This window comes from Mus caroli, chromosome 10 (genome assembly GCF_900094665.2).
Source record: "Mus caroli chromosome 10, CAROLI_EIJ_v1.1, whole genome shotgun sequence".
NCBI classification, from domain to species: Eukaryota; Metazoa; Chordata; class Mammalia; order Rodentia; family Muridae; genus Mus; species Mus caroli.
Window position 1 is genome coordinate 57275096 of NC_034579.1, and position 14185 is coordinate 57289280.

General features: G+C 41.5%; 1 protein-coding gene across 5 annotated transcripts in view; it reads right to left on the reverse strand.

Moving 5' to 3' along the window:
* Nucleotides 1-14185, reverse strand: part of Ccar1 (cell division cycle and apoptosis regulator 1) — a 48844-nt gene that overhangs the window by 32824 nt on the left and 1835 nt on the right. For all 5 annotated transcript variants that reach the window (XM_029482504.1, XM_021173826.2, XM_021173827.2 and 2 more), the window contains exons 3-8: nt 9002-9165; nt 7851-7895; nt 6988-7020; nt 3610-3803; nt 893-1007; nt 600-792 (exon numbers count right to left, since the gene is read on the reverse strand). In XM_029482504.1, coding sequence (XP_029338364.1) covers nt 600-792; nt 893-1007; nt 3610-3803; nt 6988-7020; nt 7851-7895; nt 9002-9165 — 744 coding nt within the window. The remainder of the gene's footprint in view (nt 1-599; nt 793-892; nt 1008-3609; nt 3804-6987; nt 7021-7850; nt 7896-9001; nt 9166-14185) is intronic.

Sequence of the window (14185 nt, forward strand, 5' to 3'; positions counted from 1 at the left end):
GGCAGTGGAGGGGCACACCTTTAATCCCAGCACTCGGGAGGCAGAGGCAGATGTATTTCTGAGTTCGAGGCCAGCCTGGTCTACAGAGTGAGTTCCAGGACAGCCAGGGCTAACAGAGAAACCCTGTCTCAGAAAAGCCAAAAAAGGAGCCATCTCCAGCGGACTGCCCTGAAGGCAAGGCTGAGGCACTGTCTTGACTAATGACTGATGTGGGAAGGAACAGTCCACTGTGGGTGATGCCAGCACTGGGTAGGTAGTGCTGGGTGGTGTAAGAAAACAGCGAGCAAGCGTGGAGAGCAAGTCAGCATTCCTCTACAGGCTTTGCTCCAACTCCTGCTTCAGATCCTGCCCTGACTGCGCTCAATGATGGAATATAAGTGAGCCAAGTAACCCTTTCCTCCTTACGTTGGTTTTAGACAGTGTTTTCTCACAGCTAGAAGGAAAATTCACGAGTTCTGTTCATGATATTTAAGCTTCCTTTCAGGTTTTCCTGAAGTCCATGACACCTTTATCACAGAAGCATGTTCTTATTATAATAGCAGTTTAAACATCTACACATTGCATGGAAACAAGAAGCGAAGATACATTATGTTTAATACCTTTCTGCTGTGGCTGCTGTAATAAGGGCTGTGGCTGCGTCTGCAACAGTGGTGTAATAGAAGCAGCTGAGATCTGGGCCTGCAATAATGACTGGGGTTGGGGCTGTGCCTGAACACCAAATGTTGTCTGTGGCACAATCGGCTGAATAACAGCAGTCGGAGTCTTCAGTAAAGGTTGGGTTTGAGACTGATTCTAAAAACAAAACAAACAAACAAACAAATAAAAAGACATTACATTGTAAAACTGAAAATCCAAGTATCAAGTGTCTATAGTACCAAAGTAAATTATGTACCTGATTTGGTAGTGTTTGAATTCTTTGTGCATTCCATTTAAAAGGCATATTAGGATTGTATGTTGCTTCAACCAATACTCTATCACCAACTTGGGGGGTTTTCCCTTTAACAGCACTGGAAAGAAAAAGAAATACAGGCATAAGAGAGATTCTTCCAAGTTGTTTTATATATAATTAAAGAGATCTTCCCACACAAAAAGATTTATACACCTGTTTCTTTGTTTTGCTTCTTTTCTTTTGGAAACAGGGTCTCTTTATGGAGCCTTGGCATGCCTAGAACTCAATATGTACATCGGCTGGCCTCACAGAGTTATGACCAACTCTGCCTTTTGAAGGCTACAGTGATTTTTAAAGTATATTGACACAACTAAAATGGAGCCTGGAAGGTATATTCATGTTTGCTTATTTATCTTTTAAAGATTTTTTTAGTTGTTTGTGTATAAATATTATACCTGCATATAAATATACAGACCACATTCATGCCAGGACCCATGGAGATCAGAAGACTAGGTCTGATCCCTGGCACTAGAATTACAGATGATTGGGAACCAGAGTACAGCTGATGGGAACTAGACATGGGTCTTCTGTAAGAATAGTGAGTGCAGCCGGGCAGTGGTGGCGCACGCCTTTAATCCCAGTGCTTGGGAGGCAGAGGCAGACGGATTTCTGAGCTTGAGGCCAACCTGGTCTACAGAATGAGTTGGACAGCCAGGGCTACACAGAGAAGCCCTGTCTCAAAAGAAAAACAAAAACAAAGAGAATAGTGTGTAGCCTGTGCTGAACCATCTCTGCAAGCACCTAGAGACTTATTTTGTAATTATCTGTTATGAGTCTTATGGACATGCGCATGAATTGACACCCTAAGTCAGAGGTATCAAATCCTCCTGGAGCGATCGTTACAGAGGCTGTGACCCACCTAACATGGGGGCTGGAAACTCAACAGTAGTCATTTGCAGGAGCTTGACGTGCCCTTAACTGAAGAAAAAGAAAAGCCATCGTTCCAAGACTTCTCCTAGACTCATTGGTTTGGTTTTTTTTTTTTTTTTCCTAGACAGGGTTTCTCTGTGTAGCCCGGGCTGTCCTGGAATTCACTTTGTAGACCAGGCTGGCCTTGAATTCAGAAATCCGCCCGCCTCTCCCTCCCGAGCTCTGGGATCAAAGGCGTGCGCCACCACGCCCGGCTTCTTAGACTCATTGTTAAACTGAATACATTTCCCCCTTTGCTTTATGTAAGCAAGAAGGATTCAAGTACAGGAACAATTTGCCTTGTATTTTCTCAATGCTCCTCTATATACAAAACTGTCTTGCTGTAATAGCATAAGGGTAAGGTTTTAGAGAGAAAATGGAAAATAGGTGGCCCAACAACCAGAAAATCTTGGCCGAGCATGGTGGCACACACCTTTAATCCCAGCACTTGGGAGGCAGAGAGGCAGAGAGGCAGGCGGATTTCTGAGTCCGAGGCCAGCCTGGTCTACAATGTGAGTTCCAGGACAGCCAAGGCTACACAGAGAAACCCTGTCTTGAAAAATAAAAACAAAAACAAAGCAAACAAACAAACAAACAAAAAACAGGAAAATCTTGAACAGTAAGTAGTTTCCCGTAACAAAGTACTGACTTCTTTATTAGTGTTCAATAAAACCACCTAAATGGGAGTTAGTGTGCCCAGCCTTATGCTGTGCAAGCTTATGGACCTGAGTCACATCACTAGATTCCACTTAAGCAGTTGAGCGTGGTTCCACATGCCTAGAAGCACAATGTTGTAAAGAGGAAAGCTAGAGGGATCACTGGTGTTTGGTGGCCACTAGCCTAGCTCCAGGGTCAGTGATACAGTCTGTTTCAAAAGCAAGGCCGAGGAGGAGTGGTGGCACATGTCTTTAATCTCAGCACTCAGGAAACAGAGGCAGGCAGATCTCTTCTATGAAGTCAAGTCCAGTTTAATGTCTGGTTAACCTACAGAGTTCCTGAACACCAAGGCTATTAAGTGAAATCCTGTTGCCAAAATAAAAAGTTATCATGCAGGGCACACCAGCGTCTTCCTCTGTCCTCTGTTCATGCACTCCAAAAACTCCCTCATGTATAAATGAATAAATAAGCTTAAAAAAAATGCCTGTATCCTGCAACCACTACAACAAAAACTAGGAAGATTAAATAGAGACATAATAAAAAGGCTAAGAGCATTAAATTTTGTTTCAATTGAAAAACGGTTTGTCAGACAGGATGTCCATACCTTTTTTTTTTGGGGGGGGGGGGGGGGGGAGGTTTCAAGACAGGGTTTCTCTGTATAGCCCTGGCTGTCCTGGAACTCACTAGGTAGACCAGGCTGGCCTCAAACTCAGAAATCCACCTGCCTCTGCCTCCTGAGCGCTGGGATTAAAGGCGTGAGCCACCACACCCAGCTGACAAAACATTTCTAATTAAAAAGAAATTAGCATTTATTACCAAGCTTGAGGACTGAGGCTGATCCCTGAAACCCACATGACAGAAGGAAACCAACTCCCACCTTTAACCTCCCAGAGTGTGTAAACTCCAAACTCCCAGACACACACACAGTGCAATTTCATCTACAAAGGGCCAAAGTACAAATATACAAGCATACTGACTTAAAAACTAAATTAGAATCTATAATTTTTGCCATGATTAAGAAAATGTTACTACATGTATATTATCAATCAACATCTAATAACTTGGGGGAAAAAAAAATCTAATGAGGTTTTTACCCAAGCTGAAAGAATACATCTTCATCCACAAATCCAAATGTATCATGTAGCTTTGTAACCACTCCTGTGAAAACACGCTGCTTCTGAGGTTGAGTTTGCTGTTGACTGGACCTTGGTGTTGGATATGATACAGTAATCTGTGCTGCAGGCTGAGGAGTCGACAGGCTAAGGCTTGTGGGCAATGCAACAGCTGGCTATCAAACAAAGCAACATTACATTAAAACCTGCAAATGACTGTAAACTCAGGTACTGTACTAACAAACGGCCCAAAACAAACTGAAAATCCCCAAAACAAACAGGGAAAACAGACACACAACTAGGCAAATTGTTGATTGTTTATAATCTCAGTGCTGGATAGGTGGAAGCAGGAAGCTGCTCCTGGTTGATGACCAGACAGTCTAGCCTGCACTGACACCCTATCTCTTTTTTTTTTTATTTTTTTATTTTTTTATTTTTTTTTAATTTATTTATTATATGTAAGTACACTGTAGCTGTCTTCAGACACTCCAGAAGAGGGCGCCAGATCTCGTTACAGATGGTTGTGAGCCACCATGTGGTTGCTGGGATTTGAACTCTGGACCTTTGGAAGAGCAGTCGGGTGCTCTTACCCACTGAGCCATCTCACCAGCCCTGACACCCTATCTCAAACAAAACAAAAACAGTAGATGATACCCAAAGAATTGTCACCTGCCCTCTCAAGCATGTGTATGTGTTTGCACACAAACTTACACACATCTCAGATCCCCAGTATGGAGGCTCATGCCCATAATCCCAGCATATAGGAAGCTGAGGCAGCAGGCTCAATTGCCACACGCTTGAGCAAGGAAAAATCATGTGGCATCCTAACTCAAAGACCAAGCAGCTAAACAATGTTTCTAGTAAAGGTCATAAATATTGTAAAACAACTGTGCATTTTTTAAATTTGACCAAAGTTACTGTCAAGAAACTTTAATTTCCTAAGGTGTCAATGCTCTCAGTCATGTTTGGGAGATACCGGTTCTAAGGAAAGAAACTTCCATAGCTTTCCCACTTGGAGAGTTCTGTTAGGAATTGAAAATACGAGTCAGAGATGTGGCTCAGCTTGATGACCCGAATTCAAGCCCTAGAACCGACACAGAAGAAAATTGACCTCTGCAAATGATCCTCTGATCTTGACATGCATCCAAACATACACCACCACACACTTAAATCAATTTAGGTTTTGCGGGGCTGGTGAGATGGCTCAGTGGTTAAGAGCACCCAACTGCTCTTCCAAAGGTCCAGAGTTCAAATCCCAGCAACCACATGGTGGCTAACAACCATCCGTAACGAGATCTGGCGCCCTCTTCTGGAGTGTCTGAAGACAGCACATGTACTTACATATAATTTAGGTTTTGCTTGTTTGCCTTATAAAATAGGAACTTCCTACGTAACACAAATTGCTATCTAATCTGGGATGCCTTGCCTGTTGCTTGGACTATAGGTGTGCATCACCAAGCTTGGCCCAATTATAATTCTTTAGTTAAGGAAGACAATTTGCCAATTGAAGTGTTCTTGGTGAGTTAGGTTTTTTTTTTTTGTTTTTGTTTTTTTCTTTCTTTTTGTTTTAGATAGGGTCTCACTTTGTAACTCGGGCTGCCTGAAACTTACTATGTAGACTATGCTGGCCTTGAACTTACAGAGTTCAACCTGTCCCTGCCTCCCTAATGCTGAGACTGAAGGCATTCAAGTACATTATGAGATCTTTATTTTTTATTAATGTGTATGAGTGTGTATCTGTATGTGCACATGTGTCCAATGTAGTCAAAAAAGTGCAACAGAGCACCTGGAGAGAGCTAGTTATAGGCAGCCTTGAGACATGGGTAATAGAAACTGACATGGGTCAGGCCCCTGGAACAGCAACAAGTTCCTCTTAATTGCTTGCTCAGCCACTTCCCTAGCCCTGTATTCAGGGTCTGGGGAATAACTTAGCTGCCAGGCATGAGTGATAGGGGAAAATGGTACGTTGTGCATGTATCACGCCCACTGGAAATGTGGAGGCCAGAATAAGACATGAAATGCCTTTCTGTGTGTCCTCTAACTGACATAGATTTCCAGCACTTTATAAACCAAACATAGTGGAACATGACTATAATCCCAGCACCAGGGAATTGGAAGCAGGAGGACAAGAAATGCAAGGTCATCTTTGGTGACAGCCAACTGAGGTCAGCCTGGGATATAAGAGACCTATCTCAAGAAAACAAAAACAAAGTAACAGATTCATAACTTAAAACTGTACAAAGTGCTGGAGAGATGGCTCGTGGTTAAGAGTACTGGCTGCTCTTCTGAGAGGTCCTGAGTACAATTCCCAGCAACCACATGGTGGCTCACAACCATCTGTAATGGAATCCGATACCCTCCTCTTCTACTGTATCTGAAGACAGCTACAGTGTACTCATATAAATAAGTACATCTTATAAAAACAAAACCAGGGGCTGGTGAGATTGCTCAGTGGTTAAGAGCACTGACTGCTCTTCCAAAGGTCCCGAGTTCAAATCCCAGCAACCACATGATGGCTCACAACCATCAAATAACGAGATCTGATGCCCTCTTTTGGTGTGTCCAAAGACAACTACAGTGTACTTACATATAATAAATAAATCTTTAAAAAAAAAAACAAAAACAAAACATAACTGTACAAAGAATTTTTTAAAAAAGCTTCTATCTCATCTGAGCAATTTCAGATACCCGGTTTCCTACTGAAAAAACCTACCTTCTATTGATAAAGAGTTTTATCTATATCTATAATATATACAGATAGGTATTACCCCTCCCTTCCTCCCTCCCCTCCCGCCCCCCATTCCTTCCTTTAAAATAAATGGAAGCAACCTGGAGGTGGTTGCCCACTCCTTTGATCCCAGCACTGAGAAGGCAGAGGCAGGCAGATCTCTGTGAGTTCCAGGCTAGCCTGGTCTACAGAGCAAAATTACAGGATAGCCAGGACGACACAGAGAAACCCTGTCTAGAAAAACCCTAAGTGGGGGCTGGAGAGATGGCTCAGAGGTTAAGAGCACTGACTACTCTTCTGAACATCCTGAGTTCAAATCCCAGCAACCACATGGTGGCTCACAACCATCCGTAATGAGATATGACGCCCCCTCTTCTGGTGTGTCTGAAGACAGCTACAGTGTACTTAGATATAATAATAAATATATCTTTAAAAAAAAGAAAAACCATAAGTAAATAGAGCTGTAATACACAGCACACTATCCATAACACAAAACACATTAGCTCACTTTCCATCTTTATCCAACAATTAATATTGTATGCTATCCTCAAATCCAATGATTAAACCTTATTGAGAAACTACAACAGAAATGACTCAGATGCTTAAAAGAAATAAATTCACATCAAACTAACCTGTGTTAAAATGGTCTGCTGAGGTTGCTGCAACTGCAAGTAAAAAAACACAAGGTTAATCAGTAGGAGTATTTCAGAGATGATTTTTAGAGGAAGTATTCTTGTTTTGTCAATTTTATCTTTAAAAATGTATCTCTAAACCCTGTCTCAAAAAAAATGTATCTCTATTATTTTATCTTAGATGTATGGGTGTTTTGCCTGGGATGTATAACTGCACAAAGTGCATGCCTTGTGGCCAACAGAGGCATCAGATCCCTGGGAATTGGAAGTACAGGTGTCTGTGAACCACCAGACATGAGTATTGGGAATGCAACCCTGGAACTAAAGTTACAGTTGTGAGGCACATATGGGTGCTGAGAATTGAACACAGATACTCCAAGGAATAGCAAGTATTCATAAACACTGAGCCATGTCTCCAAACCCCTGATCTTGGTTTTATACACTAGCCTATTTATTACAACAATGTGAAAAGCAACACACAGACTTACCTACAACTGTCTCAAAATACACACTTGATATTTCTAAGTAACTCATTCAATAACTAAGTATTGAGCTACATTTTATAAAAATGTAAGAAGTTAGAGCCCATGATAATGGTTTACAACATTAATCTTTAATCCCATCATCTGCCTTGTCTGCAGAAGAGTCCCAGACCATGGCTACATAGTGACTGTCTGGTGGTTAGGGAAACAGTATATTGTGTTTGGTGTGGAGTTATTAACTCTTTCCTAACCTACCCAAAGGATTAAAAACTGCATTTTAAGGTGGATGAAAAGAAGGAATTTAAAGAGTATATCACTTTAATGTGGGAGAAGTGGGGAATGGTTGTTTTAAAATCAAATTTTAGAAAAAGTTATACAAACCTGCTGCTGCACACTATACAAGGCCTGCTGAGGTTGTGAATATTGCTGAAAAAGGTAATTAAAGACAAGGTTAATCTTATTCATTCTCAAAGTAGTGTACATAAAGAAAAAAAAAAACAAAAAACAAAAAAACAAACACTAAAATTTTCTCTATTTTTCTTTTTTTTTCGAGACAGGGTTGGTTTCTCTGTGTAGCCCAGGCTGACCTGGAACTCACTCTATAGACCAGGCTGGCCTCGAACTCAGAAATCCACCTGCCTGTACCTCCCGAGTACTGGCATTAAAGGCATGTGCCATCACTGACGGGCTTACACTGAAATTTTCTAAACCAGCTACACTTCATCTCAGAATAAGTCGGGATTTCCATAAAATGGTTAAGGTATATATGTCCAATTTAAGATTCTGACAGGTAGTGGTGTGGCACACACCTTTAATCTCAGTGCTCCAGAGGCCGAGGCAGGTATGTTTCTATGAGTTTGAGGCTAGCCTGGTCTACAGAGTGAATTCCAGAGCTATATAGTGAGACCATGTCTCAAAAAACCCAAAACTAACCAAACAAAATCCAAACAAACAAACAAAAGAATTTAAGCTCTCTGATGATAAAACTATACTTTGTTCTGCATAGAAACTTTCTGTTGTAATTCCTTTTGTCTTCAGATAGATTCCTGCTATGTATTCTAATACATAGCAGGCCTCAATTTCAATAACCTCCTTCCCCAAGTGCTGAGATTGTAGGTATGTGCCATCAAACAAAGCCGCCCTGGCTGTCTTGGAACTTGGTTTGTAGACCAGGCTGGCCATGAGCTTATGGAGATCCACCTACCTCTGCCTACAGAGTGCTGAGATTAAAGGAAAGTCCTACAACAATCAGCTTTTTATAAAATCTACAATTTTTCACTGTTTAAAATACAGAGGTTGAAAAAAACAAAAAACAAAACAAAACAAAAAAAAACCACCGAGGTGGCAGACAAATCATCCTAGTAAACACTTGGGATGCTAAGTAGGAGAATCATGTGAACACATCATGTGACCAACATAAACAATACAGACAACCTGTCTCAAAACAAAAATGAACAAATGAGAGAACAAAAAAGACAGCAACCCTCAGTAAAGACTCACTTTATCACCTCATACATGACTTTAAAACTCACCTGCTGTAATACAGCTGCAGCTTGTTGCTGCAGTGCCGCAGTTTGTGTTAACTGATAGTTTGCTGGCGTTTGTGTGGTAAGGCCTGCCGCCGCCAATGCAGTCTGCTGGGTATAAATGGTAGGAGATGCTCCCAGAAGTGATGGCTGCTGAACACCTAGTGCAGCTACAATGAGATTGAGAGAGAAGGGTGACCAAGTAATCTCCCATGACTTCCCATCACAAATATAAGAAAAATGGCTCTATTAGCCTACACTTCAGTCACACAACCAACTTTACCTAGACCCAGAGTCTAGTCAAAAGTATTTTTCAGAGTTGGATGGCATATACCTTTAATCCCAGGACTAGAAGGCAGCCAGGTTTTGTGAATCTGAATCCACCTTGGTCTATATCAAGTTCCAGGAAGACTAGGGCTACATAGAGAGACCTAGTCTCAAGTAATAAAAATTATTTTCAAGCAGGCATAGTGTGGTGGTTTGACCTTGGCCCAAGGAAAGTGGCTCTGTGAGGAGGCATGAGCTTGCTGGAAGAAGTTCATCATGGTGGGGGTGGGCTTTGAGGTCCTATACTCAGGCTCCATCAGGAGTTGGAAGCAAGCCTCCTTTTGGTCCCTTTGGAAAGAACTCTCTCTTGGCTGCTCCAGCACCATGTCAGCTTGCCTGCTGCCACACTTCCAGCCATGATGATAATGGATTAAATGAATCTCTAGAACTGTAAGCAAGCCCTACTAAACGTCTGCCTTTATAGTTACCTTCTTTATGGTGTCTCTTCATAGCAACAAAACCCTAACTAATACTCAGACGACACATGGCTGTAATCCCTACATTAAGGAGGTGTAGGCTGGAGAACCAAGAGTTTAAGGGCACTCGAAGCTAACAAGATCCAGGCCAGACCAGGTCACATCAGACTTTCTCAAAAAGGAAAACAAGGTAATAGAAAAGATTTTTTAAAAAACAAAATTATCATTTTACTAACTCATAATTTCTTGGGCAGAAAACTAGCTCAATGATTGAACACTTGCATGGTAAGTAGAACCTAATGTTTTACATTCTGATGTTTTTACAAAAGTGAGTTTTATCTACAAGCAGATGAAAGAAAGAACTGGTGCTGAGAGGAACTGACTTTGACAGCTTTCCACTGGAAAGTATCTTCAGGGTACCACTTCTGACCTCCAAAGACAATAGGCATACAAGTCCCACACACACATAGACAGATGCAGGCAACACTCATACATTTGCTGTTCCTCCAGAAAGACCAGTGTTGGGTTCACAACACTTATATAGGGTAGGTCACTACTGTCTGGAACTACTCCACCTCTAAGGGAGCTGACACCCTCCTCTGGCCTACACAGGCATGCACACATGTGGGTGGCATTCACTAACACTGATTATATATATATATATATATATACATACACACCTTTATCTATATATCTACACATACACACACACAAATAAATCTCAAGGAAAAACCAACAACAACAAAAAAACAAAACCAGGGTATAGTAGTACATACCTAGAGTCCCAGCCTTTGGGAAATAAAGGCAGTAGTTAAAGGCAATCCTTGGCTAAAAAAGTAGTCACAGGATAAGAAAAACTATTTAAAACAGATAGACATGGAAAGGCAAAAGCCTCTAATCTCAGCACTCGGAAGTCAAAGGAAGGTGGATCTCTGAGTCAAAGCTCAAGCTCAGTCTACTCTACATAGTGAATTGCAAGCCAAGGCTATATAGTATGACACTAAATAAATAATCAGTCTCATAGGCTTGTAAGATGGGTAAACAGTGATGGTGCTTGCTCTGTAAGGGCTTGTCCTGTGCTGTTTTGTATTAAGAATCTGTGGTTCTGCCGGGCACCTTTAATCCCAGCACTCGGCAGAGGCAGGCGGATTTCTGAGTTTGAGGCCAGCCTGGTCTACAAAGTAAGTTCCAGGTCAGCCAGGGCTATACAGAGAAACCCTGTCTAAAAAACAAAAAAAAAAAAAAAAAATCTGTGATTCTGGTCAGCAAGGGCTGAAGGATAGACTGTGATTAACAAGAGATCAGAACCAGTAAGTGGAACCTTTGTTTTGCTATGACTCTCAATACTTGTCATCTGGGGCTAAAGAATCAACTGTGATTAAAAGACAATATGCCAGGCATGGTGGCACACACCTAGAGGCAAAGGCAAGTGGATCTCTAGTCTGAAGCTAGTCTGGTTTACAAAATTCCGAGACATTAACAGTTACATTGAAAAACTCTGCACATGTAAACATTAATATATATGTATATAAAATGCATAAATAAATAAAATTTTAATAGTTTGGAATGTGGGCTGGCAGTGATGGCTCTCACCTTTAATCCTAGCACTGGGAAGATAGAGGCAGGAGGATCTCTGCCAGCCTGGTCTATAGAGCTAGTTCTAAGACATCCGAGGCCACAGAGAGAAACCATGTCTTGGGAAAAAAATGATTGATATGTGAGGTATTGCTATTAATAGGATATTATGGAAATAAGCAAGATTTGAATTATAATGTGTTTGCTTGTTATTTTTATTACAACTTGACACAAGTTAAGTTCTCTGGAGAGGGAGCCTCAATTGCCACCATAAGACTGGACTATAGGCAAGCCTGAAGGGCATCTTCTTAATTAGTGATTGATAGGGAAGGGCTTAGCCAATTGTGGGTTAGCCAAATCTGGGCTGACAGTCCTGGGTTCTTTAAGAAAGCAGACTGAGCAAGCCATGTGGAATAAGCCAATAAGCAACACTCCTCTGTGGCCTCTGCATCAACTTCTGTCTCCACATTCCTGCCCAGATTGAGTTCCTTTCCTGACTTCCTTTGATGATGAACACTGATATGGAAGGGTAAGCCAAACAAACCCTTCCCTCCCAAGTTGCTTTTGGCCAGTGTTTCATCACAGCAATACTAACCCTAGTTAGAACAATGTGTTTGTGCCTGGACTTGACAAGGTTAATTATCCTGGCATTTTCCCCTTGTCAACTTGGCTAGAGTTATCGAAGAAGAGGGAGCTACAATTGAGAAAATTCCTCCCTGATAGGCCTACAGTCAAGCCTCTGGGACACTGGGTTCCTAAATTGAGCCTTGACTTCTCTAAGGGATAGAGTGACCTAGGAGTTGTAAGATGATGTAACTCCCATCCCCAAGTTCTTTTTTGGTTATAGTCTTTATCAAAGCAATAGAAATCGTACAAGGACAGCCGCCTGGTGGATGGATGCAGTTTGAGCCCTGGAGTCTACAGGGTGCACGTGTAGAACCAACTGCTACTAAGTATGCTTGGCCCTTGCACATGCACTCCCACACATATGCACAGAAACACACAAATGTTTCAAAGCAAACAAAAAGCTCAGGAAACTGAAAATTCTAGCATGTAAAAAGCCCTAAAAAAAAAAAAAAGAAGCAAAAACAAAACAAAAACTCCACCACAAGTAACAAATAACTTTTCACTTATTTATTTTTGGATTTCTACCTCTGGAAAATTACAGTAATTTTTTTGACTTTACTTTGAAACTAACTGTAAGTGTTCCTTTGATGCTTACAGCTATTTTTTTCCCATAGACTAATAGAAATTGGGTTTTGTTTGTTTTTCAGGGTCTCACTTTTTAACCCTGGCTATCCTGAAACTTGCTACGTAGACCAAGCTGGCCTGACCTGACACTCAGAAATCCACCTCCTAAATGTTCTGGGGTTAAAGGAATGAACCACCAAGACCAGACACACAAAGGGGGTGGGGGGATGGGGTCACAGTGCGGCACTTTCAGTCAAGGGTGGCCTGAAACTCACTAAAGTTTGACTTGAACTTCTGATCCTCCTGCCTCTACCACAGGAGTGCTTGATTTCAGGAATACAGTACACCCGGTTTGAGGTGCTAGAAATCAAATCAAAGGCTTTGTGGGTTCTGTGTAAGCACTTTACTGCCAAACATGTCTTAAAAGATCCCTGGCATTAAATTCTTAAAGAGTCAGTATTTCTACATTAAACACAAACAAATGAGACCATAAATGTAGCAGTAATCTTACTCAATGGGGGTAAAAGCACCTGCATACACGTCTGACAACCTGGGTTCAATCCCCAGAACCCATGGTGGAAGAAGCAACTCCCCAAAGTTGTCCACTAACCTCCACACATGTACAGCTGCTCTGATATACACATTACACACGAAGCAATGCTAAGGGCTCAGCCAGGAGGATCATTGGGTAAAGGTGCTTGCCATCAAGGCTGGCAACCTCAATTCAATTCACAAGACCTACCCTACATGAAGGAAGAAAACAAACATCTGCCACTTGTCTCTGACTTTAATCCTCCTTCAACCACCCTCTCTCTCTCTCAAACTCATACTCCAGAGGAGCATGCAAATGTAATTTAAAAAAATACAAATAAGTAGGGGAGAGGCATCTAGATAAGATCTATGTAATCCTGGCTGTCATGGAACTCATTATTCAGACCAGGCTGGCCTTAAACTCAGAGATCCGCCTGCCTGTGCCTCCCAGTGTTAGAATTAAAGGCGTGTCAATTATGACCAGGAAAAAAAAGAAAAGAAGAAAGATAAATTAGGTATATTTACTTTAAAATACTTAGGCTTTTTTGTTTTTGCTGTTTTAAGTTTTAAAACAGGTTGGTTTTTTGATTTTTGTTGTTTTGAGAAATATGCCACCATACCTGGCCTAAAATGTATCTTCTTAAAACTGAAAACATGGAAACAAAATATATTCTATTTGAAGCTCAGTACAATTAAATCCCCAGCACCACAAAGGAAGGAAGGAAGCTAGGGAAGGAGGATTCTCTCTAATAAATGAGTGCTCTATAAAACATAATTAAATCAACTTTAATTATGCTCATGGTGGCACACACCTTTAGTCCCAGCATTTGAGAGGCAGAGGCAAGCATATCTAAATTCAAGGCCAGCCTGGTCAAAATAGTGAGTTCCATGACAGCCAAGACTACACAGACAAACCTATCTGAAATTCAAAAACCCAGAAGAAAAAAGATAAACTTAAGGCATTTGAAAACTATAAGCTGGGTGTGGTGGCTCATGCCAAAGGACTGCTGCTAATAAAGAGCGTATATCAAAGGCCAAACACAAACTGGGCATGGTGGCACACGCCTTTAATCCCAGCACTCGGGAGGCAGAGGCAGGTGGATTTCTGAGTTCGAGGCCAGCCTGGTCAACAAAGTAAGTTCCAGGACAG